We start from the raw sequence: 26935 nt of genomic DNA on the forward strand, positions 1-26935 counted from the left end.
AAATGAAGCACCTGAAGGAATACTCACTGTGGTTTGCCCTCTGCTATGCATGACAGTTCTAGATTGTCTCCCTCTCGCGTTAAACCCTCCGGAAATTCCACAACTATCTTGACTTCCGGTTTATCTGAAAGCAATGAAGAGAATGAAGTTTTAAAAGTTATGCTAGATGCTGTTAATTATTACTCAAGACTGTTTGGAAAGGAACTTCCTTCCTGTTTTGATGTGACTGTAATAAAGCCAGACGAGCTCTTGAGATACAATGCTACTGTATGGTGCCAGTGCTTCATTGTTTGTGGCATTGCTTTAGTAAAGCATGAATGAGACCAGGGCATTTCAGTCTAGTTACTTACGTAAGCAGCGTGGGTATTTCTGACACATGCATGGGAGAAGACTCTCAGGTTCACAGGCACCCTGGTCTATCTAACTTCAGTAGATTTTTTTTTTCTTTTATCAATGTTAGCCAAAGACTGCCAAAATGTCAAGCGGTTCCAGTTTGTGCTCCTTCTGTCTTTTACCAAGAAAGGTCAGACAAAGGCACTCAGCTTTCTGAATAAATTAGTATTCTAGACAGAAAAAGGGTACTTCAACCTTTCTCTGGCGTTCAACACAGTGTAAGTCTTCTCGTTTCACTTCTTTAATCAATACACCGTTTGAAGAACAGCAAATCATATCTGACACAAGAGCATAACGTACTTGTTCCCTTGAGGTGATGGTACAGTATCTCATTGGAGTTATTCTCCAGCGTTTGTAAGACCACAGACAGCACGCTGTCTAATTAGAGGATGACTGCTCTCCTGGGGCTCATTCATAGGTCCCTTCTGTCAGAGGAGTTAGTGACAATCCACTTCCTGGCCAGGTGTGTTTTGCTTTTGGCCGGGTAACTCACACATCACTTCCAGGTGTCTCTGAGCTCTGAGATCCTTCACGGCCGGGTGGTCTATGATGCAGCTCACCGGCTCCCCATCGTCCTCCTTGGCCACGGTAAAGCTCACACGACTGCTGACGGTGAACATCTTGTTATACGTCTCTTCCACCTCAGACTCGCCTGGCGCACAGACAGACAGATGGACAGACAGACAGATGGACAGACAGACAGATGGACAGACAGACAGGTGGACAGACAGATGGACAGACAGATGGACAGACAGACAGATGGACAGACAGATGGACAGACAGACAGATGGACAGACAGATGGACAGACAGACAGGTGGACAGACAGATGGACAGACAGACAGATGGACAGACAGACAGATGGACAGACAGACAGACAGACAGACGAACAGACAGACAGATGGACGGACAGACAGATGGACAGACAGACAGATGGACAGACAGAGAAAGATGGACAGAGGTGGACAGAAAGAGACAGACAGAAAGACAGACAGAGAGTACATACGTTATTTATGTAGTATTATCCAATAACATAATCATGACGGACCGCATACAGTAAATATTAGCGAGACATTGTGCTGGGGCCTGACTTACGAAAATACATATTCATATTAGCATTCAATCCTGGACGTGAGCAGCGCAGGGTATGCGGGTTGTTATGGAAGATCCAGGATGAGCCTGTGTGTGCAGCCGAGGGCTGAGCGGCATGCGGGCTAACCCTGCAGTAATCTGCTGCCCGCCAGGCTTCTGGCTGTCAGAGGGGCATTCATTTAGAGAGCATTACAATGCCACAGGGGCAGCGCGTTAGGCGCAGTGCTGAGTGTGATGGTTTACTTGCAGTTAATGAAGTGAGGAAATAATTACAAGCCCTCTCTGACCCACAGCACACTTCCATCTCTGCAAGTCACAGGGGAGACAGGCAGGGCACAGGGAGGGCAATACTCTGATGCTCCTACACACACTGACCACCACACACACACACACCCACACACAGCCCAATGTATAGTTATTAACCCCGGGACACAACGGTACACAAATACTGTACGCCCACACATGTTTACACACACAAACATATACGTGCTTCCTTCAACATCTGACACCCATCTGACAAGTCCGGTCAGCATGGATCCAGGCATCTGGCCAAGCTCTCCATCCTCTGGGTGTTTCGATGCTGTTGTTTTCAAAGTCCTTATTCATAATTTGTCAGCGCACATGCTGTTATGTGACCATGTGCTTCTGAGCTAATTAATACCTTATCTCCTGCAATCATGAGAAGAGAGCAGTGTGTCCAGAGGTGCTGGAGGACGTGACTGCGTGTCTGAGCCAGTGTCTGTCAGATCTCAGAGAGCCCAGATTAGCCCAGCTCAACTTGGTGTCCTGTCCCTGATCACTCAACCCATCTGCCCCACCTCCCCCACGCAACTCAACATCTCATAAACTGAAATTGACTTCCACTTCGGCAACACTGGAGCCGCAGATGGCATTAGCGTAGATTACCTCTGTCTAAATATTTTAGCTGCCCAACAAGCCAAATGAATCCCCTCCATCCTAACACCTATATCATTTGACAACAAGCTAGGAAGAAATCCACACTTGTGTAAATATGAAACGACTGAAATAAATTTGCCTCTTGCTGTACAATAAGCACAAGTTTAATAAATGATGAGTGTGTGCGAGGACAGGCAGGCGGTGAAGGGGTGTACCACACAGCACTGCCTACCCCTCCCCAACAGCCCGGAGCTGGCCTCAGGCACTCCAACGCAGAGACAAAAGTCAATAAATGCATTCAAACATTTATTGCAGGCCTAAAGAAAATAACACATTGGCGCTAAACGTGGGGAGCGCATCATTGGATTATTTCCTAGCTCAAATTGATTGACAGCTTAAGCATGCTCTCAACTTTGATGAACACCTTTGATAAAAAGGCAAAAATTTGCTGGAATCTAGCTAACATTGACATATATAACCAGTAATCTCCAGGGGCACTGGTTAACTGGCTTAACTGCATGAAGGATAACCGACTGAGAGAGTAACTGGATGTACATCGGCTCATTGTTGTTGAGGCGATATTGCATATTGCAAATTGTACAGCATACATACACCACACAGCACATACACATATCAATATACTCCATATGCAGAACACACACTGCCCTGCACAGCACTCACAAAGTACCCTACACACACGTACATGTACACACACTCTAGGCTGCTTGACGTGCACCCCAACCGTCGCAGTCTTTCCTGAGTGGGTAGGTAGCAGTTGATGCCAAAAGAGCCCCCTGTATTATCCTCCCTGTACTGTAACTGTCTTAGGTATCACTGTTGTGTCACCAAGAAATGAAACAAATGATTACAGCCATGTGGGTGGGCGACGCTGTCGACTTTCTAGCATGTCCTGTGGTCTCGCATCCTAATTAAGTGAATCCCTCCATCGAGGGGCCTCGCTCTGGGTGTGCTGCTGGTAGGAGACACATCGACAGGCTTCACAGGAGGGCTGAGCCGTTCTGGGGGCGGAGGAGTGTGAGGGAGCAGGTCGAGGTTGTTATTCCACTGACCTGTCAAGTCCTGCTCCCCCTTCATCCATCTGATGGTGGGCGCCGGCTTGCCGTCCATGGCTGTGCAGGTGAGCTCCGTCTCGTTCCCCTCACTGACCACCTCCTCCCTGGACTCGATCATCGGGAGGCCTGGTGGAACTGGCACCCGGCCACAGACATGCGCACACACCCACACAGACACAAAAAGGCATAGGCGCAAACACACGTATACACACAGAGATACAAAACCACACACACACATCCCCCCCACACACACACGTTACACAACCAAACAATAACAGGTCCTGCACCAGACCCAATGTATTCAGTTGAATCAATCATTAAGCTGTGAATGGATGAACTTGAGACACTTGAAGAGAAACTCAGTTGGGTATTTTTTGAAGAGCTTTTAAATACCAGATATTCTGCAGCAAGATTTCAATTCTATATCTGGAGTGCTCACTTTAATATGTACTCAAACCACTTTTAATCCTGCAGGATGTCTGCATGTACAATAAAGCTACTCTATGACAGTAATTTCACACCAAAGCACCACTGCGGAGCACAGCTGAGTCTCTATAGGGAACCAATTGGAGCAGCCAAGTTAACAGTCACCATGAGTCAACACAGCTGCCAACCACCACCCAGTCTAAGACACTCGCTGCTATCCCTACATGCATCTGTTCCTTTTTATTAAGATGCTGAGCTCCGAGAGAGCCTAATTGGTTGACATTTTGTTTTGTTTCAGGCTAAATATAACAGGATCAAAGAGCAATCAAGCAAATCAATCAAGCAAAATAAATGAACATTTGATATCCACGGTTTATGACTGAACATTTGACTGGAGGACCGTGGAACATGGGAACCAAAAGTGTACCATTCAACATGGATAGAATACATTATAGGAAACTTGAATAGTATATATTGGTGTGTGTGTGTGATATATACCCAGCACAGTGATGTCAGCGTAGGCTTCTTGGGGTGGATCTGTGTAAAGCTGGCAAACGTAGCGTCCTTCGTCTGAGAGGGACACGTTGGACAGAGACACCCGCAGCTCATTGTCTGAGAAGTTGACCAACTGGAACCGGCTGTCCTTCAGGGCTGGGGAGGTACACGGGAGACAGTCAGGATGTAGAATAGAGACATGCACACATGAGAGATGAAGACCCTGAGAGGGACAAAGAGGATGAGAGAGGGAGGGAACAGGAATTGAAATAAAGGGGGAATGAGACAAAAGTGTCAGTGAGTGAGATTGAAAGAGAGAAGGTGAGAGTGACAAAGAGTCAGAGAGAGAACGAGCGACTGGGAGAGGGACTGATGCTAGTAGCAATGTGATCTAAAGTGAAAGTAAAGACAAGTGAGTTCCAATATAGTACATCCAGGCTGACGTATAAAACAGCTCTACAGTCCACAGAGCTGCACTGAAAAGTGTGAGGAATGTTTATGAGGACTGCTAACAAGCTAGAAAGCTTCCTGGTCATGGATGAACGCATCAAGCTCACAGCTTCCAGAAAAAAAGGAGTGCTGAAACATACATAATAAATTAAATCACAACCCTGAAGTGGAGCAAAGAAAATAAGTGCTATGTTCCATCAAAGGTACCCGAATAGAAAAAGGGACTGCATGGGTTCAGTCTGACTGTGGTAAGGCGTTCTCCAGTTTCTAACAAACTGTCACGAGACACTTTGATCCTTGGCAGTTAGGAACGAGGAAACAAAGGCAGGTGAAGCACTTTTACTTGTACTTTAGGACATTTTACAAGATACATTAGTTGCATAGAATAGTTTTGTGCAGACAATTACCCACAACAGTGCCTGGTCTGAACAGGGTTTATATACTGTGTGTAATTGATGATGTGCAGGTTTGTGCAATAATGAGGTGTGAGTCGGTCCGTGTTCCTCCGCCGTCCTCAGTACTCTGGGGAACTAGACCGTCTGAGGGGTGCAAGAGGAGGATCCGTGACACAAACTCGTTTTGAGTAGTTTTCAAAGAACAAGACGTGTTTTACATAGATAGCCCCAAGATGATAACGAATGCTAGTTATGTACAGTAACAGGTCTGCCTTAATGGTAGAGATAGCTCAGGAACTGTACTCAACCCATCTTTAAAACATGGGATGTCCTCCTGCCAAGGCTCAACTCAGCATCTTGATCATTAGCGAGGCCTGTGAGCCTCGTCAACATGAGTCCTCATTCCCAATCCTGTCTTGTAACGTGACGAGCCCTTTGGAGGTCCCTCCTCAAAGAGCTCTGATGAGACTGGCATGTTCGAAGAGTCAAAGGGCTTAGGAGGAAGGGAAACCTCTCGTTCCGCAGGCATTAAATCTAGTTGACATGAATCAGTTTATACAGAGACAGGCGCTTACATCAGTCTATGGCAGCAGAGTACTGAGCTAGAAAATATACAGTTTGCATTCCTGCACTGTCAAAGTGAAGAACTACAGTGAATAAGTAATGTGCGATTAATGAGGTCTTAACATTGGATTTATGACATGAATACACTACAAATGCAACGGAGGATGACAGTGCAGTTCGGTGTGTCACGAGACCGACTGTACAGCACACACTGAGACACGGTAAACATGAGTGGTGTTTCCTGTGTGAGGAATGTGTCGTTGTGTTTTTGGCTGTGTGTTGCTAACTGTCGTTATCCTCCACAGATGCAGAGTCCTTTACAGTGCTGAACAAGGTCCTGGTAACAGGAAACAATGACACCAGACTGGGGGGGGGGGTTTGTGTGTGTGTGTGTGTGTGTGTGTGGTGGGGGAAGTGGTGGGGGGTGCTTGCAGCAGCAACCCTCCTGGAACTGAGCCCAGAATAGCAATGCTGTGGGGTCTACCTAGCCACTCTGCAGGGGCAATTATCAGCCAGCAGGCATCTGTAGGAGTCACCAGATATGATCAGGGAGCCAAGACATTAATCTGAAACCGGCTCTGGACCAACCCAACAACCACCACCACCCCACCAGCCTGTAAAGCTCCACCCCTTCATCATGGCCTGCCCTGTGCACCGACGCTGATCTCTGTGGAAGGGCAGAAAAGAGCTGAATGTTTAAACAAGGAACGTGAGGAGGAACGTGATGGAGAGGAGATGAGGAGGCTTACATTTACATTTAGTCATTTAGCAGACGCTCTTATCCACATTCCCCCCGAGGCAAGTAGGGTGAAGAGCCTTGCCCAAGGACACAACGTCATTTTGGCACGGCCGGGAATCGAACTGGCAACCTTCTGATTACCAGCCCGCTTCCCTTACCGCTCAGCCACCTGACTCCTAGACATGACTGATCTTGTTGAGTTATGGCTTCAGGGCTGTAGTAACACTCAGGCCACATGCACATCCAGGGATGGTGATGGAGGCCTTAAGAAGTTAGCTGTTACTGACTCATCTGTTGTTTTTCTTTTCAGGTCAGCAGCTCGGAGACTTCCGTGATTTTCGAAATGTCTCTTCTACGACAGAGTTCTGTACATTACTGGTAAACACACAAATCACATTAGGAACACAAACACGACTAAGATGTGCGCTCAGCCTTTTATAACTCTCTCTGCCAAGAAGAAAATAGAGTGTACACTCTCAACTCTCGAACAGAGATTCGGAAAGTAGTAGTTTACACAATGTAGTGCTCACCTTGAATCCTGGCTTGAATTGCATATGAACATTTGTAGTGGAAACTTCTGTATGAGAAGCCATACTCTCGACATAGTATTTCTCATCTAAACCAAGGACGGTAAAAATGTTTTTCATCCATCCACTGCATACCATCCAGACGTCACACCGACCCATACAATCCTTTCAACAATTCAGGATTCAAGGTATCCTATTCACACACACACACACACACACACACACACACACACACACACACACAATCAGAACCCTGACACACAAACCCCCATTCTCAAGGGCTCCTTGCAATGTGCCATCACCACTGTCAAAACCAGAGCAATTTCTTTACTGTAGGAGACCCTGTCATGTGATGGCTCATGTGATCGTAGTGTGTGACACTCTAGGTGTGTCCTGAGGTGGTGGCTGTCTGTGTGACACTCTAGGTGTGTCCTGAGGTGGTGGCTGTCGGTGTGATACTGTAGGTGTGACCTGAGCTGGTGGCTGTCGGTGTGATACTCTAGGTGTGACCTGAGCTGGTGGCTGTCGGTGTGATACTCTAGGTGTGTCCTGAGGTGGTGGAGGATGTGTGACACTCTAGGTGTGTCCTGAGGTGGTGGAGGATGTGTGACACTCTAGGTGTGTCCTGAGATGGTGGAGGATGTGTGACACTCTAGGTGTGTCCTGAGATGGTGGAGGATGTGTGACACTCTAGGTGTGTCCTGAGATGGTGGAGGATGTGTGACACTCTAGGTGTGTCCTGAGGTGGTGGAGGATGTGGGGAAGGAATGCAGCGTGTCCAGAGCGGCCGTCCTTACGTCTGACATCACGGAAGTAGATGGTCTGTCGGTTGGGGTTGAGGAGCTGGATGACAGAGTCGTCGTTGTTCTTCACTCTGCAGCTGATGGTCGCCGTCTCTCCCTCAACCACGGACACATTATCCGTACCGAGATTCTGCCCTTCGACTGCAGAGGGGAAAAAGACAAATGGGAGAGTCGGCATTACAGGACATTACCTGTGACCTCGCAGTGAGCTGAGCGATTCCGTTACCGTGCAGAGTGACACACCGTTCCAAGAGAACAAACACAAATTAAGTCGTCCCCATACAAAGACACAACACACAAGACATGAGGCCACAGCAAACCCACCAATGAGATCACCCCTAAAGACATAGCTAGGTTGACTGTTGCTGAGGACACATCTCTAATCCCTCTAATATAAGGGGCCTGTGCTCTGTTTGGCAGTATCGATCCCCCAGCTTAGACTGGCCCTTGGAGTCTGTGCCAGATGGCCTGTAAACACTACTGCTCACAGAGAGAGAGAGAGAGAGAGAGAGAGAGAGAGAGAGAGAGAGAGAGAGAGAGAGAGAGAGAGGGAGGGAGAGAGAGAGAGAGAGAGAGAGAGAGGGGGGGGAGGGAGTGAGAGAGAGAGGGAGTGAGTGAGTGAGAGGGAGAGAGAGAGATGGAGAGCATCTAGTCTCTCTTTCATGTCAATATATTTATAATTGTATTTTTTGTCCCTTAGCTGTAAATTGCTTTGGCAACACTGTTTAACTTTCGGTGTGTGTCTGTGTGTGTGTGCTGGGGTAGAGGGACAGACAGATAGAGAAAGCTCTGTGAGCTGTGTTTTTCTACCCTTTTTAGAAAAAAGCAAAGGTGCGTCAGGCACAGAGAAAGCCAGTGGCCTAAGACGGTCACACCGGTGTCCTGAGTCTCTGCAATGTTGTTCTACAGTAGCAGGCCTCATTATTACACCCTGGACAGTTCATCCATTTGGTTTTCAGTGAAAAAAAGGTTTTCTTGTGTATTTCTGGGTGAAGGAGGGGGAGGGGGATCAAAAGTCACCTAGTGCCTTATGCCTGTCCAAAAAGGTATGAAGAATGGAGGATGCTTTTAAACGTCTTGGACTCGCACCTGCAGAGAAACAAGCCTTGCATCCACACTCCGAAGGAAACATCAAAAGCACATTTGCATGCCTGAGTTGTCAGACGCTTCGGAAACCGTGCTGACATTTACAAAGTGGGAAAAAAGCACCTGCATTTTCCGATAGTGATAATGGGAACAGACAGCCAAACTAAAATGATTCAAATGAGCTGGGTGAAAGAAGCGAGCAATGGGAAATTAACCTCCTGAGGAGAAAACACATCGCAGACCTGTCTGCAACTATGAACACTTCATTTCATTGTGTACTGCAGCTGGCCATAGATATTGGGACATCAAACACAGGGAGTAATAGGTGAAAATGGACCCTGGTATTTGCCAGTGTCCACACTTAAAGAAAATATTGTTTTATCTCTGGTAAGGTGTCTATTTGGAGGCAAAGCAAAGTAAAGAAGGATAGCGTACTATGTGGTTAAATATTCAGAAGTATAGTAAGAAATATTGGTACATGACTTGGTCATTAGCCCCCAATCAAAAGTACTTTTATTAAGTGTGCTCAACTGGCACGTGTAATGTCACAAATGGAGAGTGTTGGACTGAGGAATTCCAACACAGGAGAGGAGTCAGGAATTCCGACAATGTTTTTATGTCTGCTTTATTTAATTGGTTTTAAATAAAAATATTTGGCAGTCCAAACGCCAACGCCAGAGGAACCTCAAAGCAAGGTTACTGAACTCTCAAGCAGTTGGACAGAGAGGGAAGGAAGTGCTTTAAAAACACATTTCCATAAGGTTTCGGCAGCCCTGAGCCGGGTTGGACCCCCTCCAACCTCGCCAGCTAGGCTCATCTCCAATTCAAAACACACATAAATAACGTCGCTGTGATTAGCAATCCCATCAAAGCAAAAACAGACCACTTTGTGGTACATGGAGGGGTTTGTACGATTGGAGTAAACATTTCAATTGCCTGAGCATCCTGGTCATGATTGGGTGCAAATGAGGAAAGGCAGTCATTAATTCCGGGTGGTGGGTGTTAGGGTGGGTGGGTGGGGCATTGAGAGTGGGCAGAGCAGGGCACAGATGACTGGTTGATAGATTCACACTCATCCTAGCAGCTGTCTGAGACAGCTAAGTGCCAGGATTTCCACACATGGCTGCCCTCCTGTTCCTGCATCAGAACATACTGAATGACACCGTCAAAGGGAATTAATTACAGGCCTTCAAAGGTCGGTGTGCTTTCTAAGGGGGTGTAGAGGCATGTGTTGGACATGAGACCCTCGTCTGCGACGCATGCTGCCGATGCGGCGGCAAACTTTTTAGTTTAGTTGACTTGAAATCAAGAAATATTTCAGCTAATTCTTCAGGTTTTCTCCTCAAGTTCAGAATGGCACCTTTTGAATCCAATTCCTCAGCTCTTTGAACTTCTCCCTCTTGTTTTCACATCAAAAGACATGAAAGGACCAGCGAAAGCAGGACAGCCCGACGAGCCGGCGATCGTTCCCCTTCCCTGAGTCACAGCTGTCTGGAGCAGCCCTGTCCTTTCAACCAGGCGCCAGGACAAGTAGACAGTCATTAACAATGAAACTGTCTCTGTCTAACTCTCTCCCATTCACTGGGCATCCAGCGGCCCTCCCTGTCGGCTGCTCACTCATTAAGGGGTTTCTCACTACGAGGGGAAGCTGTTTCAAGGACACGTTTGTGAGTAAGAAGCCACTGTCACTGGGTTTAATCTGCACTACACCGTTGTCAAGGTCTGGACGACTATGGGGGGGCGCAGGAATGACATGTTGCAGGAACATTCAGCTCATGTTTTGTCATCTCCATAGATGAGTTCTCGTGACAAGACCCAGCTCTGAATAATGTCTAGAAATGTCTAGTAAAGCTGGTTTAAGGTGCTTTACCCTGTTACTGTACATTTACATTTAGTCATTTAGCAGATGCTCTTATCCAGAGCGACTTACAGTAAGTACAGGGACATTCCCCCTAAGGCAAGTAGGGTGAAGTGCCTTTCCCAAGGACACAACGTCATTTCGCATGGCCGGGAATCGAACCAGCAACCTTCGGATTACTAGCCCAATTCCCTAACCGCTCAGCCACCTGACTCCTGTACGAGTGGTGTTACGTTGTGTCCACTGCACTACAGTAACGGAACCACACTGAACACATTTCACAGCATGCCAACACAAGCATCATTTGACAGTAATCAACAATGACAGAAATAGTGAACAAAGAAAGGACAGGAAAATGTACCTGACATGATTTCAGCAGATCCTGTTGCACCGGTGATGAAGGAAATGTGGAGAGAGAAAGGAGAAAACAAGAAATTGTAAGCATAACGTCAACATATCTTTGGTCAAATGACAGTGAAAAAGATTCGCAATCAGGGGAACATAAATGACTTACACCAACGTTAAACATCGTATCCATGTTAAATGTTCAAACTCTAAGCACACAGTGTTTGGAAATGTGTAGCTTCGAAACCTCGTCAAAAAAGGAAAAGTCAAGCCCCAACTGTGACACCAACACCGCTCAAAGTTGGAGATATTGACAGTCTGGCAGGCGAGGCAGCTGCATTTGCAGTTTGCTTTCTGTCCTCGACTCTGTTTGAGATTCCAGGCTGCTCTTGGTCAGGGGGGCCACTGCCCCGAGGCCCCCCTGGGAGGCCACTGGTTCACAGAAGTACCCATCCGAGACTGGCATCTCATACACCAGGCATGGGAGACTGGCATGTTCCCAAGACCCCGACAGCACTGCCCAGAACCCTTCCCCGGGGGAGTCTACAACTACCTACACACTGTCATTCGCAAAAGCAAGAACTGCATTCTAATTCCAGTGCAAATTACCACAGGGTTGCATCACAAAAACAAAACAAAATGTCGTTACACAGTGCTCTGAGCATTTGATTATTTGTGGTTGTCTTAATAAGGGACAGAGGCAATGATACATGTCCTTGTTATCTTCCTGTAAACACTCTCACCATGACAACAGCTGCCACAGGGGACAAAACACACATACTAAAGATAAAGCCAGCTGTAAAATACCACAATAAATAATCACACACAGAATGCGGTCTACCAACCATTCATTACCTTCAGTCTCATCTCCACAGCCCACCCCACTCGTTAAGGAACCCCCAGTTCAGATTCATAGGAATCCATAAGAAGGATGTCCCTGTGACCATGCCAGTGCTGTATCAGAACGAACAGTGATATACAGCCCGGTGTCTTTTCTAACCCTATGGCACTGTTCTCTCCCTGCTGCTGGTGGCCTCAGACAGGTCTAAAAATAGCAGCTGGTCGAGTCTCTGGTCCCTGGCTCTGCCCGGCTCTGCCCGGCTCTGCCCTGTACCTGCAGCCCATTAGGCAGGAGTTATGAGGTGCTAGTGCGTCTGTGATTACATGTCATGGCTGTCGCTCTGCTTAGACAGCAATGATGGACAGATTTCTGGGGGGAACGCGCGTGATGCCATCCTTGCGAGTGTGGTTGTCATGCCGATCTGTCAATCACGCAGGAGGAGGCCAGGCAAGGCAACCGTCCTCCAAACAATGCCTGTCCTTGCCTCAACCTCTCCTCTCACACCCCAGCCTCATAGTCCCCCCCCCCCCGGCCTCCATCTCTCCCCCCCGGCCTCCACCTCTCCCCTCCCCCCCGGCCTCCACCTCTCTCCCCCCCCCCCCTCGGGCCTACACCTCTTCCCCCCCTTCCCGGCCTCCACCTCTCCCCTCCCCCCGGCCTCCACCTCTCCTCTCCCCCCCGGCCTCCACCTCCCCCCGACCTCCCCCTCCCCATCCAGGCTTCACCTCCTCTCTGTCCTCCGCCACTCCTCCCCCCTGTGATCACCACCCCCCTCTCCCCCCAGCCTCATGGTGAGCAAAGGTGCGGCAGGCAGTACATGCAAACGTCTGATAAGTTGTGGAAAAAATGAATGACGGAGAGTGTAATTGGCGTAGGAATTTGTTAACTATCTCCCAGCTCTTGTGTTGACGCTCTGGCTGTTGCAGGAGTGAACCCACTCCAAAACGCTTCAGTCGGCAAGTCAGACGCAGATCTCTGGAGACAGAATCTGTGGGGCTGGCTCTCTCTGCCGCAGAGTAAAAACAGTGGGAGAAAGGTAACATATCCTCTCTCAGCCGGCATGGTGTCTTTTAAATTTGCCGTTTTCCTTTGAGGAGAAACATTTTCCTCCATCTTTCTAGCCGTGATCGGGAGCTTATCTCATGTCAGCCAAGTGTGGCTGTCTCTGTGTGTGAGGACACAGCAGAGGAGGATGCAGGCATGCTGGGGAACCCAGGGACTCTCAGTGGCAGGTTGGCCAGTGTGCGTGAGTGTGCATGTGTGTGTGTGTGTGTGTGTGTGTGTGAGAGAGTATGTGTGTGTGAGTGTATGTGTGTGTGTGTGTGTGTGTGTGTGAGAGAGTATGTGTGTGTGAGTGTGCATGTGTGTGCGCGTGTGTGTGTATGTGTGTGTGAGTGTGTGTGTGTGTGTGCGTGTGTAACCCACTGTGCCTTCATTTAATTAAAAGATTGTGGAGAGGGAAGCAGACCTTTTTCTTCAAGAAAATCTGATGGAAAAGTTGTGGCTTGCTGTGTGAGCCCCAGAAACAGAGACTGGCCACAGTAGTCTCCATTCAGAACAGTAAGCGATCAAATGGTTTAAGCCCCCTTCACCAACAGGCAACCACACAGAATGAAGGTACTCGATATTAAGAGGCACTTGCGTTAACCTGTTATGGTTCATCTTTCAGTATGTGCTTGTATTTCCATTATTCGGTAATAGATTTAAGTGGATGGATTCAAGGGAATGATCACATTTATATATTGAACAAACTCCACCAGAATAAAGATCATACAGTACCATATCCTCCATCTCCTCCTCTCTCAGATTTCACAGCACACCATAGCGCAGCACCTCAACATGGCCGTCACACTAGAGAGCTCCTCCAGTTCAACAGTTATTCCCCCACTTACACTCCCACCAAACCTGCCCTGACCCCTCCCAAGTTTCCCAGACAGAGTAATCCACGTATCTGCTTTTCTCAGGATTATCTCTGAAAACCATTACCTGTATCACTCCAGGGAGCGCTCTGTCTAATTCCTCCCCCTGGCAGACAGAAAAATGTTAATCAAGTAGTCTTACCCAGGAATACCATTGGAATACGTCCACGGGCTGCTTGCCCAATACACTGTTCTAAAGACCGAGATTTGGTCATATCCCTTCTTAAACAGTTTTCCGATGGAAAGAGGGGGTTTAACCGCACAGTATCGATGGAAACACAAGCAGACACCATGGCCAGGCTCGCCTGCATGGCCCTGAATAATAACACACGACTTCTCGACGCCCCTGGGTGCAAACGTATCTAAATAACAGACACTTCTGGCAACCAATGGGTTATCGCAGTGATTCACGTCTTAGTGGTGCTGAGGAGTCAACGACAGGAGGTCAACAGCTCTTCCTCACTCGTGGTCTCCGGTGGTCCCTAACCCCGGTGCTCCTTCACTCCCACGGCTCCACACAGACAGTTCCGAGAAATCAAGGACCAATTAGCGAGGGAGCCTCGTGACTCGATGCCGGTAAGGCCTCAAAAAATGCTAGATATATTCTGTGCTCTACAGAAATGTCACGTTCTCTGATGTCTGAGAAGCGCAAGTACGTCATCTTTGGATAAACAGAAAAGCTCTTAAAGAAGCTCTTTTCTCCCTGAGTTACGTATTGATGAATTAAAACATGAAGAACATCTTGTTGTGATACTCCAGTTAACACTTTTGTCAGTACGGTATTTGACACATTCAAATGGTAACTCATGAATCAACATTATTTCATCTAAGAAATCAACGCAATGAGTTATTTAAGGCTTTTTTTGCAATGAACTTGATCTTTTAAGACTAGCTGCTCCATCTGTGATGGAATGAAGGTAAGGTCAACCAACCAAAAAGCATCCCCTACGTCAGATGATCATATGACGCCATAATGACTCCATACAAAACCCTGCAGACTCTGGAGATCCACAGAAAACCGTTGCCTCCTGGGAGTCTTCACATTTTATTCTGGGTGTCTGTTCCACTACAACCTCTGCTTACGGCACAGAGCCGACACTGAGCTCTGTTTGGCTCTAAGTACATGAAGCCATCTTGGGTGCTAATGCCACGGGAGTGCTCCCATACCCCAGGGTCTATATGCTGCACGGCTCTGATCATATTACTCTCTTTTCAAATCAAGGGTTCCGCATTCTTACAGAGTGATCAGGGGCTCTCTTTCTTCATTCAGGGGAAGATTGTTCTCTTTCACCTGCGCTGTGATGCCTTGCCAGGACACACACAAGCGACACTGAGGGGACCGGCAAGACTGTGTGGGTGGGTGTGTATGTTTGTGTGTGTGTGTATAACAAAGTGTGTATCTGTACGTGTGTGTGTGTGTATTGTATGTGTGTGTGACAGCTTGTCCATGTGTGTGTGTGTGTGTGTGTGTGTGTGCATATACAGCCCAGTGTGTGCCCGCCCGTGTGTGTGTGGTTGGGGATAATTAGGACATTGCGAGGAGCCAGTTCCAGGCCTGTCATCCTCACCGCCAGCCCAGACGAGAGGAGCAGGTCAGGGGGTAAGAGAGGCAGCAGAAGGGGTCAAGAACCAGCTGCTGCACCACCACTCACTGTCTGGACTCTCCAAGAATATAAAAGCTCTGCTTCAGGCATGATGCATGTGGATGTTTATGAAAAACAACCACAAGCCTCTGTACAATACACCGCCACAACAGTTGGAGAAAGTTTGCGGCCATGTCAGAAGCAATGAATTTGGGGGTAATTATTCAATATAGCCGTTATTGCAATACACTCCTTTATGGCACTATGATGTCTCCAATTGTCTGGTCCTCTCCTAAGCTCACGCTAGCAGGCGCCTCCAGCATAGAATCTCTATTACAAAATGACAGATACATAAATACCGCCCCCCCCACAGGAGGGCCCTGAATGGTGACCTTGTTGAAGGCATATCATTAATTCTACAGATGGATTCTTTTTATCACAACAATAACATAACTGCTTCCCTGCCCCCACTCTCTCCAGCACCTGTGCCCCTCCTCTCTCCCCACTCTCTATTCCTCTCTCTCTCTCTCTCTCTCTCTCTCTCTCTCTCTCTCTCTCTCCCTCTCCCTTCTCTCTCTCCCTTCTCTCTCTCTCTCTCTCTCTCTCTCTCTCTCTCTCTCTCTCTCTCTCTCTCTCTCCGTATCCCCTCTCCTGCTCGCCTGTCTGCTTCTCATACTCTCATAATCACATCCATCAGCCTAAAAATGCTAACTGCATCCAGGGACGCTAAATACATCCATTTGTTTGTAGTTGTAATGTCTTTTGTGTGCCTCAATCAGACACCTGTCCCACACACCTGCTGCCAGCTTGTGTGGCGTTGTACGAGAAGTGGAAGGGCCTTTTGTTTCCTTCCAGAGTTTATAATCAGCGCACTGTTTCCAATCTTCCCCCACCATTTTTCAATTTCCTATTCCCTTTCCTTAGTCAAATCACAGCTATCAATCAGGTGTGTGTGTGTGTGTGTGTGGGCGCGCTCGCGTGTGCGTGCATCGACAAGTGAGCATGTGTTCCTTGATGGAACCATTTCCACACCTCGGCCCCATTAGTCAGATATTGAGAGAGAGAGAGAGAGAGAGAGAGAGAGAGTATGTGTGTCTATGTGTGTGGGGGTGTGTGTGTGACAAAAAATGCATACCATTACAGGCAGCAGTCAATACCAGGCTATCTTCCAGCTCGTCATTTACATGAGACACAGTGTTCCTCACTAAAATAGTATTTTATGTCCAATAGATTCATGTTTGTGAATTATGTTGATGGCTACATTGTTTGCCTCAACCCTGCTGTGTCCATACTAGGGCTGCATCTAAAATAAATATAATATACACACACACACTGCACCGTCAGGTACTTTCAATGTCCAATCCAGCAGACTATAGTGCACTCTGAGTTGATGCATAGCCAGTTTACCTCACGGTAAACACATTATCCATTATAACACACATGAGGTAGGCACGTTGTAATGTGATTTCATATCGACCTGATGTGGGCACAGCCAATCACAATGTGGGAGTATTGAGAGGAAGGAGGTAAGCAGCCCTTGACTATATTGAGGAAGAGATTATGAAGTGGACCATGTGTGCTCTTCAGACCTGGTCACGTGGTGCACAGTCTAGATGCTGTACGAATACAGTTACAAGGAGAGCTGCTGAAGGTTGCCCGGTCTGGTTCATGCAGACGTGGCATTATGGATCAGTGTTTTACTGTGTATTGATTAGAACTGAAATCTATTCAAAGTGACCACACCAAATGGCAACTCCAGTAAATTCCCAATGGCAGGGTAATATATGACTTCACTGCCTTCATTTATTCACAGCTTGACATTTCCTTCCTTCGCACAGAGGCTTCGCTAACTGTGTGTCAATGGCCGCATCATTTAGACTGGACCACATGAATATTTAATATTAGTGCCTGGCTCGTCCCCTGCTTCTGTGAAAATGAATTATTTTTAGTGAGCTTTGCAGAGACACCCTGGAAATCCCCTCGCCCTGGTGATAAATGGCCATCTAGTTTATGTTGTATTAAAAGGCCAAAACAAATGACTATCAATCATTTGACGTTGACGTGGAAACAGCTACGGCAGCCTCGCTCCTCATTTCCGAGGTTCTCTGGGTGTTTCTCCTGTGCCAGCGCCTGGGATCGGCAGCACAGGGTCAGCCAGAGGTTCCCTGACAGACAGGCCCTCCCTGAAACTAAGGGCTGAGCTGAGCTTATAATACTGGACACTTTATGTTATCCAGACAAACAAAGACCACACATAAAAATTCATGTATGCTCTATTTCCTGTTGCGAATGGCAGGCGGCTTTACTGATAAAACAATATCGGGATTTATCAACTTTGATGGAAACCATCTGAAACGCATGGCTTTCATGATGTAGTTTTTACCTCCTACAGTTTAAGAACACATTTTATAATGGAGACTGTGATTAGTGGCAGTGGACATACAAGTTCTTTGAATATGTTTAGATGTGATCCTTAAAAAATTAAACACAAGTTTTTAAGATGGAATTCGTTTCTGTGACCATTAAATTAAAACACCAGATTAAATCTGAGTGTGAGGAGTCAGTCATATAGGGAGTATTGCTGTTGAGCGATTAAATCAGCTTTTAATGCTCCCACTACCTGCATTGAGTAGGTTTCATTTGATTGGCCGGGTAATCACCTGAACGCTGGTTAATTGCTTGTTAATTTGGCCCTGATGTTGACTACATCTAGCTCACGAGTCGTCTGCCAATCAGCAATTTACCCACGGCGCATGTGGGGACTAGCCTGGAGAGGCACATGCACACATGCAGAAACACACACACACACACACAGCTAGGAACAGAGCGTAGAAATACAGTTCACTCAGACAACGATCCTATGGCCCTGCAGTGTTTAATCTTCCCGGTAAAGAGAATTTGTAACACAGTACAATCATCAGCACCAAAACTCATTTCCAACACACACATAACCTTAACATAAAATTTAGGCCATTTCAACTTTGTACAGACTGGACTCAATTTGTTAAACAGAAAGTGCTATACTGTGTGGCATAGAGGCAGGCAGAGCAAAGCAGAGGCCAGACTCTTCCCTGTGGACTCCATTTGCAACAGCAGACACAAGATTGAAGGTGAGATTTCCCTGAGTGGTCTGACACCTGAGTTAGAAAGATAGGTGTGCTCAGATACCGAGAGAGAGACACAGAGAGAGAGAGAGAGAGAGAGAGAGAGAGAGAGAGAGGGGAGAGAGAGAGAGAGACAGAGAGAGAGAGAGAGAGAGAGAGAAATTGGGTGACTATAACTCTTCAGTCCCATGCCCAGATTGATATTTTATGGTGTGTGATGTGCTACAAATGACATGAGAGAGGTTGAGATGGAGCGAGAGAGCATGCCTGTGGTAAGAGCTCTTTGATTTATTGAGCGTGTGTCTAACATGGGGCTCAGTAAGAGAAGATGTGGGATGTTTGTGGGTGGTGCGTGTCAGGTGAGTATGTTTAATAATGATGTTGGTCTTCATGCAGTTAATTCATACTGTAACGACTCATCGTGCTGTTTCCCTGCCCAATCACAATTTCACAAAATAAACAAGCCTGTGTGTGCTTTCTTAGGCCTGCAGCATGTTCAGTATATCAAAGTCAATGATGATACTACTTCCTTGTGCCTAAAATTAGATGCTATTTAAATATGTTTATTAAAACACTATTGCAATGATATCTTCCCCCAACACTCCCATAATGTAAGAAACTGTGTCAGAACTGTCAAACTTCATGGAGGCAAAAAGCAACTCAAGTACCTTGAAAAATATCAAATGACAGCGCTAGCTTGTCAACGGCTCAGCTGCGACAGTACAGAGTGTCGCAAGACAGAGACACCAGATTGAACAGTATGTATGCGAGTGTGTGCCATTGCAGTGTGTGTGAGTGCAGTGTGTTTGAAGCACTGTGTGCATGTGATGAGTTAGCACTGCCTGCGGACTGAGCCCATTATAAAGCACAGAAGGCCAACATGAAGCACAGGAAACGTAGTCTTTGATCATTACCTGCCTGCCAGTTGGCCCTCCACATGAACAGACCATTACTACTGCTATTGTGCTTCTCCAATAAATATATATATATTTATATACACACACATTATTCCATGTGCATTCCCTTCTGTGACTCAACATGGCAAAATGGCAACATGGCTGCAGCTGAACGCACACACCATGGTTAACCTACATGGTTACAGTAGAATGCTTCTACCAGTACTCTCTACAGCCTCGCCATCCGGGCCCTAAGACATTAGCTCACCCAGAGCAACCAACCATTTCAACTTCAAAAGGGGCTGACTTAGCGAACAACAATGTCATTTTTTCCTGCGGCTGAACCCCTGTGGCATCGCATCACTAATGTCAGGTCAGATAAGTGTGAATGTACCAGTTTAAAGGGTTAGTCAGTTGCTCTGTCTGGCCGCTCCGTGTCTTTCTCTGGCCCCCGGGGCTTCAGTCAGGGGCGTCATGACAACACTGACAACACGTGTGCACTCACACACATACACGTACAAGCAAACATTGACAAAGACACCCACCCACACAGACAAACAAACAGGGCACAAACACGCACACACACAGTCAGTAATGACCAGAATAAAGGGATTAGAATGGGTCTTCAGGGAGAGTGGCTGAAGCTTTACAGCAGTGTACCTGTGAGCTGAGTTGACTAAGCAGTAACACAGTAGAAAACTCTCCTGCCTGTAAATCACCAGTCAGGGGCTTCCTTACTAAGCTGAAACACCACTCATTACAGAGGACTCAGGGAAGCACCTCGTCTGTGCTCACAGGCGTCATACACTATTGTCTGTGTTCTCAGACATCTAATGCAGAGCGCTACGTGTGTCCCCTGTTGCAGGATGATGAAGGGCACAACAAGGCCATCGCTGGTTTTGGACTGAGATGAGGCTGGCAATGGTTGGCCAGTGTGAACGCCCACAGGACAGAGGTGGGACTGCTTTGTCCTGCTGCGTGGACCCATCACTGCCTCGGCTCGTCCCAATAATGGAAATGAAAGCCACTTCTGCCAGAGGTGAGGTCCACTGTGCTGCTGTGGGACGAGTGTCCGACGGCTCCCTGAAAATGAGAATATTCCCAGAAGCCTCTCCTCTCCTCGCCCCTGATCTGTGTACAAGGTGAAACGCTGAGAGATGCAAGGCGGTGTGGCAACGCTGCCTGCCGGGGGGGTGGGGGGACGGGACGACATTTGTGTTATGATAGAGCCAGCCGGATCGAATGCCTGGTAACCTGGATGGTCGCTATGGTGACACGATGCGTTTTGTTTTAGCATGTGGAATGTGTTGCTGGTTTTAGAACGGTTAGGATATATGGAGTAAAATCAAACGCTTTCTTACAAGCATCACTCAGAGGTTACACTCAAGCTGAGATCCTTTATCAATTTGTTTGTTTTTTCGGATTGTTCACTGTGCGCTGGCTTACTGCAACACTGCGAAGGTGGTGTGGAATAACAGCCTTCATTTTCTAATGAGATTACCAGACTCAATTTCAACGATGCTAAATACCACACGGCTTGGCGCTAACACAGAACCGTATAATGAGGTAAAATAAAGGCTAAATGAATTCCCATCAGAGGAGCCAAGGGATTGGGAAAATGTGAACAATTAGACAGCTCGTCAAGAATATGAATCAGAGATGCCACATTACACACATACTGTAACCCTCATTAAAACCACAGAGCAAACAGTTTCTCAGTGTAGTGAGGCAGACAGCTGATCCCACCTCAGTTTCCATCGGATCGCTTCTTGGGGACTATACATACACACGGTTCACTCAGTGACTGAACTAAGATCAGGTCTGTGGGCTGAGCCAGTGTGCATGTCCTGTCCTAACAAGTCATAGTTCATTATTTGTAAGGCTTTCCCAATGGGGTGCTGATGCTAGGTTGCTTTCATCCCCCCCCAAAATACACCCAAATCCCCCATGGTTAGACATGAGAGTAGAGAGATATTTAAAAACTGACACCACTTCAAAGGGGGAGCTCAGATCCAAAGAGTCACGAGGAGGATATTCAGGAGCCTCAAGTCACCTGTAATCCATCGCTAATTCCACTTCCCCCAACTCTCCACATCAGAGTCAACTCCCAGACAAAGCAGAGCACGCGGGCGCTAACAGAAACACAGACATGTCACGCACACACTGTACTGTTGATTCAGTTGATTCATGCTGATGATGAGCGAACTGAATCCAACCTCTACATCTAAATAACCTCACGTGGTGCTTTTCAGAAAGGCAGCCTTAACAGCTTGTGCTGCACAGTATCGTACAGGCAGCCTTCAGGAAAAGAAGGTTCTGTTTCAGGGTTGGGAGCTTTCAAAGTTGATATATAAACTGAAAGTAGGAACTCTGCTTCACTGGGCCCATGAATATATCAGTGTCATTAGCAATCAAGACCTGTTCTTAAGCGACGGCTTTCCTGTAAATGGACTCCTGAGGTGTATCTGTGTTTCTCTGGCTGTTCCTCTGAATGTCTGGCTCTTTCCTTTCATCTGTGGTTCAGCCTCTGAAACTTTGAATTATTTCCGTCAGCTAAAAGATGAATCTCTGACAGTGAACTACTTGCGCTGCTTCACCTTAAAAACAAAACCTAAAAATATCTCAAAAACAACCATGTTAGAAATCATCTAGGATAGTACCCCCACCAAACACCGCATCAACTACATCCAAACAACCCCAGAAATAAATACTATATAGATTGAAATTTATACTAACATGAACAAATCCATCAGTTCCTATTTTAAATCAGCCATCAAAGAGGCATGTGAGATGTTACCAACAGTGGTGAGACTGGGCCAACTCTGGATCCAACAACTTTGCCCATGTTTATTTGACGAGACACAATGTTACTCCCCAATAATCCAATAATAATTACAAGAACTTACTGACGAGGGAGAATGTAAATTTACTCCACCACTGTATAAAGAAGGGAGCCTGTAATCACATGCCAAAGATAACTGGGCTGTACTGGCTATGAAAATGTGAGACACTCATTTGGCAGAGTACTAACAAGCTCTCGGGGAAAAAAAAGACGAGCTTCTTCTGAAACTGCTCAAATTTCCCATTTCCGTCTGATTGCCCTCTGAAAGTGTCGTGTGTCAGTTAGGCACTGGAGCGGAGAGAAGTGACTTCATAAAGCATCTTTAAACCATTCTGTTCCTGGACATCTGTCTCCCAGTTCTCAGCCCACCAGCCACCAACAGATTGGCTGAACAGATGACACACATGGGTAGACCATGGAAACCAGAGGAGAAACGACAACTTGATGATGGGATTGTTGTACCCGACAGAGGATCTTCCTGTGACTCTTGTTGTGGAGAGGAACATTAAGGGTGCCATGTGCGCCGTGCAATAGCCACAGCTGCTCAGTAATTGCTGTACTCTACCTCTGTCTTTTGTTTTGATTTCGCTTACACTGCAAACACTTTGCCTCAGTGCTTGAACAAACAATCTCCCTCTAAGTATATAACACAACTAAAATAAGTTACAACAGCTTAAAGTAAGTAAAATTGCAAAATGATGAATAAGAAAGGAGGTTGGATGCAATCACCAAGTACCTCTTTTTTGTTGAATACAAAAGTGAGTGAGTGAGTGAATGAGTGAGTGAGTGAAAGTGATTGTCCTTGGGGTGAAGCTGTTTTGCCATAGTACCTGATGATGATGTATGTGTCTGTGGTCCAAAAATAAAGCTGAGAGCAGCTATATCTCTCGACTCTGAATGTTGGTGTCACTTTAGATTTATCATTATATATGTGCAGATTTGGCAGCCAATTCCATAGCTTTAAACACCATCTCCAGGGAAAAGCTAAGGTCAACAACTATCCATAAATAATCCCAAAGTCGTGGGCCCTTCCACTAAGCGTTATTCAAAAAGGATCAATAGGATTTTGCGATTCGAACACTTAGACCTATTCTCCTCCTTATCAACAAAGCTCTTTCCCAGCACTTTTCTCTGATCAATTATTAAAATCAACTTTCGCATGGCTCCTTTCAACAATTTGGGGAAATCAGATTTATTCTATACTGAAAGACTTTTGAGAGGTAATTTTTCATTCGAGTGGCCTTTAGCATTTCTTATTAAAATACATTATTGTTCTTGTAGATTTATTTATTCAATGTGATAGCTCATTAGTCAGATTAATGTAATGCACTCTCTTCTTTCTAGAGCTGGTGTGCTTAGAGAGAGATGACCCTGCTTCTGCTTAAACACAACACTACAGGGAAAGTTCAAGTACGCTAGTTTGCCGTGACACCGCGTCCTACAGCAGTATGTGTAACACACTTCTTTATTATGAACAATGTGTTAGTCTTGGCATTTAATTCAATTTCCCGGCAAGTCTCACATGTGATACAACTATGTAAATGTGTTTCACAGCATTGGCGTTCTGTGTGATGAAAACAATACAGATGGTATTTGCAAAGGCTGTAACCTATGAAGCTTACAACTACACTAACATTGGCCTAACGTCATGGAATACTTATACAACATCATTTTGATAGACGTAATCAATTCCTAGACCAATCTTAGCTTCTGCATTTCTGGTTTTCATGGCAACCATGATTCCCCTGGCTATCCTCACCTTGAGGATGACCAACCTGTTAGAGAGGATGGTCTATATAGCGAGGCCTTCTAAGCCTCCATTTGATCTACAACATCAAAATGTTGCCCTCTGGTCAATCGCTATTCTCCCACTGCTGGAGATGTGAGGCCAGGGGGCTGAACTCTGACCTGTCCATGCTTGTAGCACACATCCACATCAAGGTAGGGCTAGAAGGAGATACTTCTGCAATTGCAAAAAAAAAAATCTTATAAAAATCGATTCTGTGTAGAAAACTGAAAAAATATACATTATATGTACTGAATACAGATTATTACAACCATATGAACAGACATTGTCTTGTGTACCAGTATCAGTGTATTCCTAATGACAGCAGTTTTGGGGATTTCACTGAAGGCCATTTGTCTAATCTGCCAATCTAACAAACAAACAGAAATATATATTGGTATGGGAACTTTGGATTGTAAAACACGTACAGACACACGTGAATGAAGCATAACAGAACTAATTGTGAATAGGTTCCACTCTGTGTGGTATGTCATGAACAAATCATTCTGAAACTCCATCAGAGAATTGTACAATAGTGCAGTCAACAGATTACGTCGAAATATGAACTTATATTTTGTATTTACATCCGTTCCCCTGGAAATAAACTGCACGCTTGCAAGATGCCAGGTTAAGGGTAACAAGCAAACATCTTGAGGCAGTATTTTAAGGAATACAACTCAATTTTATACTGACTGTAACTGTAAGCCCAGAATATTTTCCCCTGATGGTTCTGTAGTTCAATGTCTAACCTCCCACCGAAGCGTTTGGCATGTCTCCAGGCGAAGATCCAGCGACTTTAGCTGTGGCTGATGACTGATGAGCAGAGAAGGCCCTTAACATGACAGGCAATCCTATCTCTGCACTGAGCGGGAGAAACAGCAAGGATTCCAAGCAACATATTCATTGCATTCCTACAGTTTGATGAAACGGATGCAAAGACTGTATATAGAGTATTCACCTTGTATTCAGCCACTGCTCCAAACAACACCAAGAAAAGAGGGAGGAGAAATGTCCACAGGAAATGATCTCCAACATATCTCACACAGCAGGAAGTAGTCACGGGCATGGCTCACTCTACAGGAATTAGTCACAGACATAGCTCACTCTCCATGAAGTTCTCACAAATATGGTTCACACTCCAGGAAGTGCATAGACGTTTTACTATAAGATGCACAACATGGCTTTGGATATACTCAACTGGCAATTCTAAAAGTGCAGATATCTAACTATATCGAGTTAAATGATATATACACAGTGTATACTGTATTTATATAGCTATAGATGAAACGTCCCACAACAAGAAGGTTCCGATCCAACACCTCTGTCTACATGAAGTAATCAAAGGCATAAATCATGACAAGCCACAGACGGTCATAGATGACAAACATAAAAATAATATGAAAGGATAAGCACACTTGCAACGCTAGTATAACTAATTACCACCACAGAGATTTTTTATTAGGCCTATGATTGTTGGAATGAGGAAAGTGCATTTTGTAATTGGATATGCAAGAAAGCAAGTAAATAATGGATATTAAGGAGTAAAAAAGGTTGCATACGCGGGAGAAACGTTTCTGTTTTGCATAATGTAAGCAATTCCTCTAAGCATGCTGGTCATTTCTAAAACTGATAAATGTGTTTTCATGCTTCCATGATGCACAGCGTGAAGGAGAAAGCCCTCAGTCTGTGATTAAAAGGAACAGTTTTACCCAGAAACATTTGCTTTAATCAGCTCTAATGGGATTGCCTTATATTTCTTCTCCACAGTACATAGCTTTCTATTCAGCAGGACTGCACAATACATGGCTGTAATCCCACGTAATGATGAACAACCTGAGCATAGGATTGTGTTCACATGCATTTTGCATTCACATTAATTTATACGCAGGATTGTTCATATTGTTCAATTGTTCACAGTTGCAGCTTCCTTGTTTTCCTCAACATCCATATATTTATTGTATAAAAGCATATCTCTAATTTGCACAGTGGGTCCATCAATCCTCTTAGAATATCAAACAGATCTTTAGACATTCACGGGGTCCTCTGTATTACTGGCCAGTATCGACTCCACGGCTTGACATCACAGAATGGCCCCAGGTTGTGCCACTATCAGACAATTGATAAAATGTTAACAAAAAACACATTAGAGAGCAAACGGGTAACAGCTGGTGCAATCCTACTGGTGCACCAGAGGAGATGTCAGAGACGTCATTTCTGAGTCCTTGCCAAAAGCTACAATATGGTCACCCGAAATCGCACTGGCAAGGGAGGGATCCTGTAGTTTATGCAGGAGCAGAGAGCTGGAAGTACAGACACAGCCTGAGACAGGGCTCGTTTCTCCCGCGACAGGAAATGTAGTGCTGCTGTCGTGCGTCTGAATAATACGGCCCATGTAATCACCTTCCCCCCTCGTGGTTGACAGAGAAGTGCACGTGTTACTGATGAGCCTATTCAGCTACTGTACGGCTACACTGTGCAGTTGTCGCATCAACGCCCATGCTAACGTAAAGCATCGCGGTCAGATGAGGAGCCCACTGCAGCCAAATGACTATCACACGTTCATAATGGTCTTCAGGGGCGATTTATCTGCAACCCAATCTGAGGCTCGATCTGATAGCGATCTGGATCATAGATGTACATTTGGAGAAGTAATGAGCTAATAAGAGTTTCCCTGTGCTTGTCAGGCCTAGTTTGAGGTCCTGCTAGCTTGAGTTTACTTTCACACAACTAATCAGCCATGATCAGAAATGTACCGGATTACATTTTCACAAAAGAAAGGAAGTGAATGAGAATAACCAACTTAACTGGGCGTACAAGCAACAT

The 26935-nt window shown here is 45.9% G+C and overlaps 1 protein-coding gene across 1 annotated transcript in view; it reads right to left on the bottom strand.

Moving 5' to 3' along the window:
- The window catches only part of cadm1b (cell adhesion molecule 1b), a 69152-nt gene that overhangs the window by 11752 nt on the left and 30465 nt on the right, over positions 1-26935 (bottom strand). The window contains exons 2-7 of the mRNA XM_067246575.1: positions 11158-11178; positions 7847-7993; positions 4378-4530; positions 3451-3588; positions 887-1045; positions 28-124 (exon numbers count right to left, since the gene is read on the bottom strand). Of these exons, the coding sequence (XP_067102676.1) occupies positions 28-124; positions 887-1045; positions 3451-3588; positions 4378-4530; positions 7847-7993; positions 11158-11178 (715 nt within the window). The remainder of the gene's footprint in view (positions 1-27; positions 125-886; positions 1046-3450; positions 3589-4377; positions 4531-7846; positions 7994-11157; positions 11179-26935) is intronic.

The sequence above is a fragment of the Osmerus mordax genome, chromosome 11 (genome assembly GCF_038355195.1).
Source record: "Osmerus mordax isolate fOsmMor3 chromosome 11, fOsmMor3.pri, whole genome shotgun sequence".
Classification (NCBI taxonomy): domain Eukaryota; kingdom Metazoa; phylum Chordata; class Actinopteri; order Osmeriformes; family Osmeridae; genus Osmerus; species Osmerus mordax.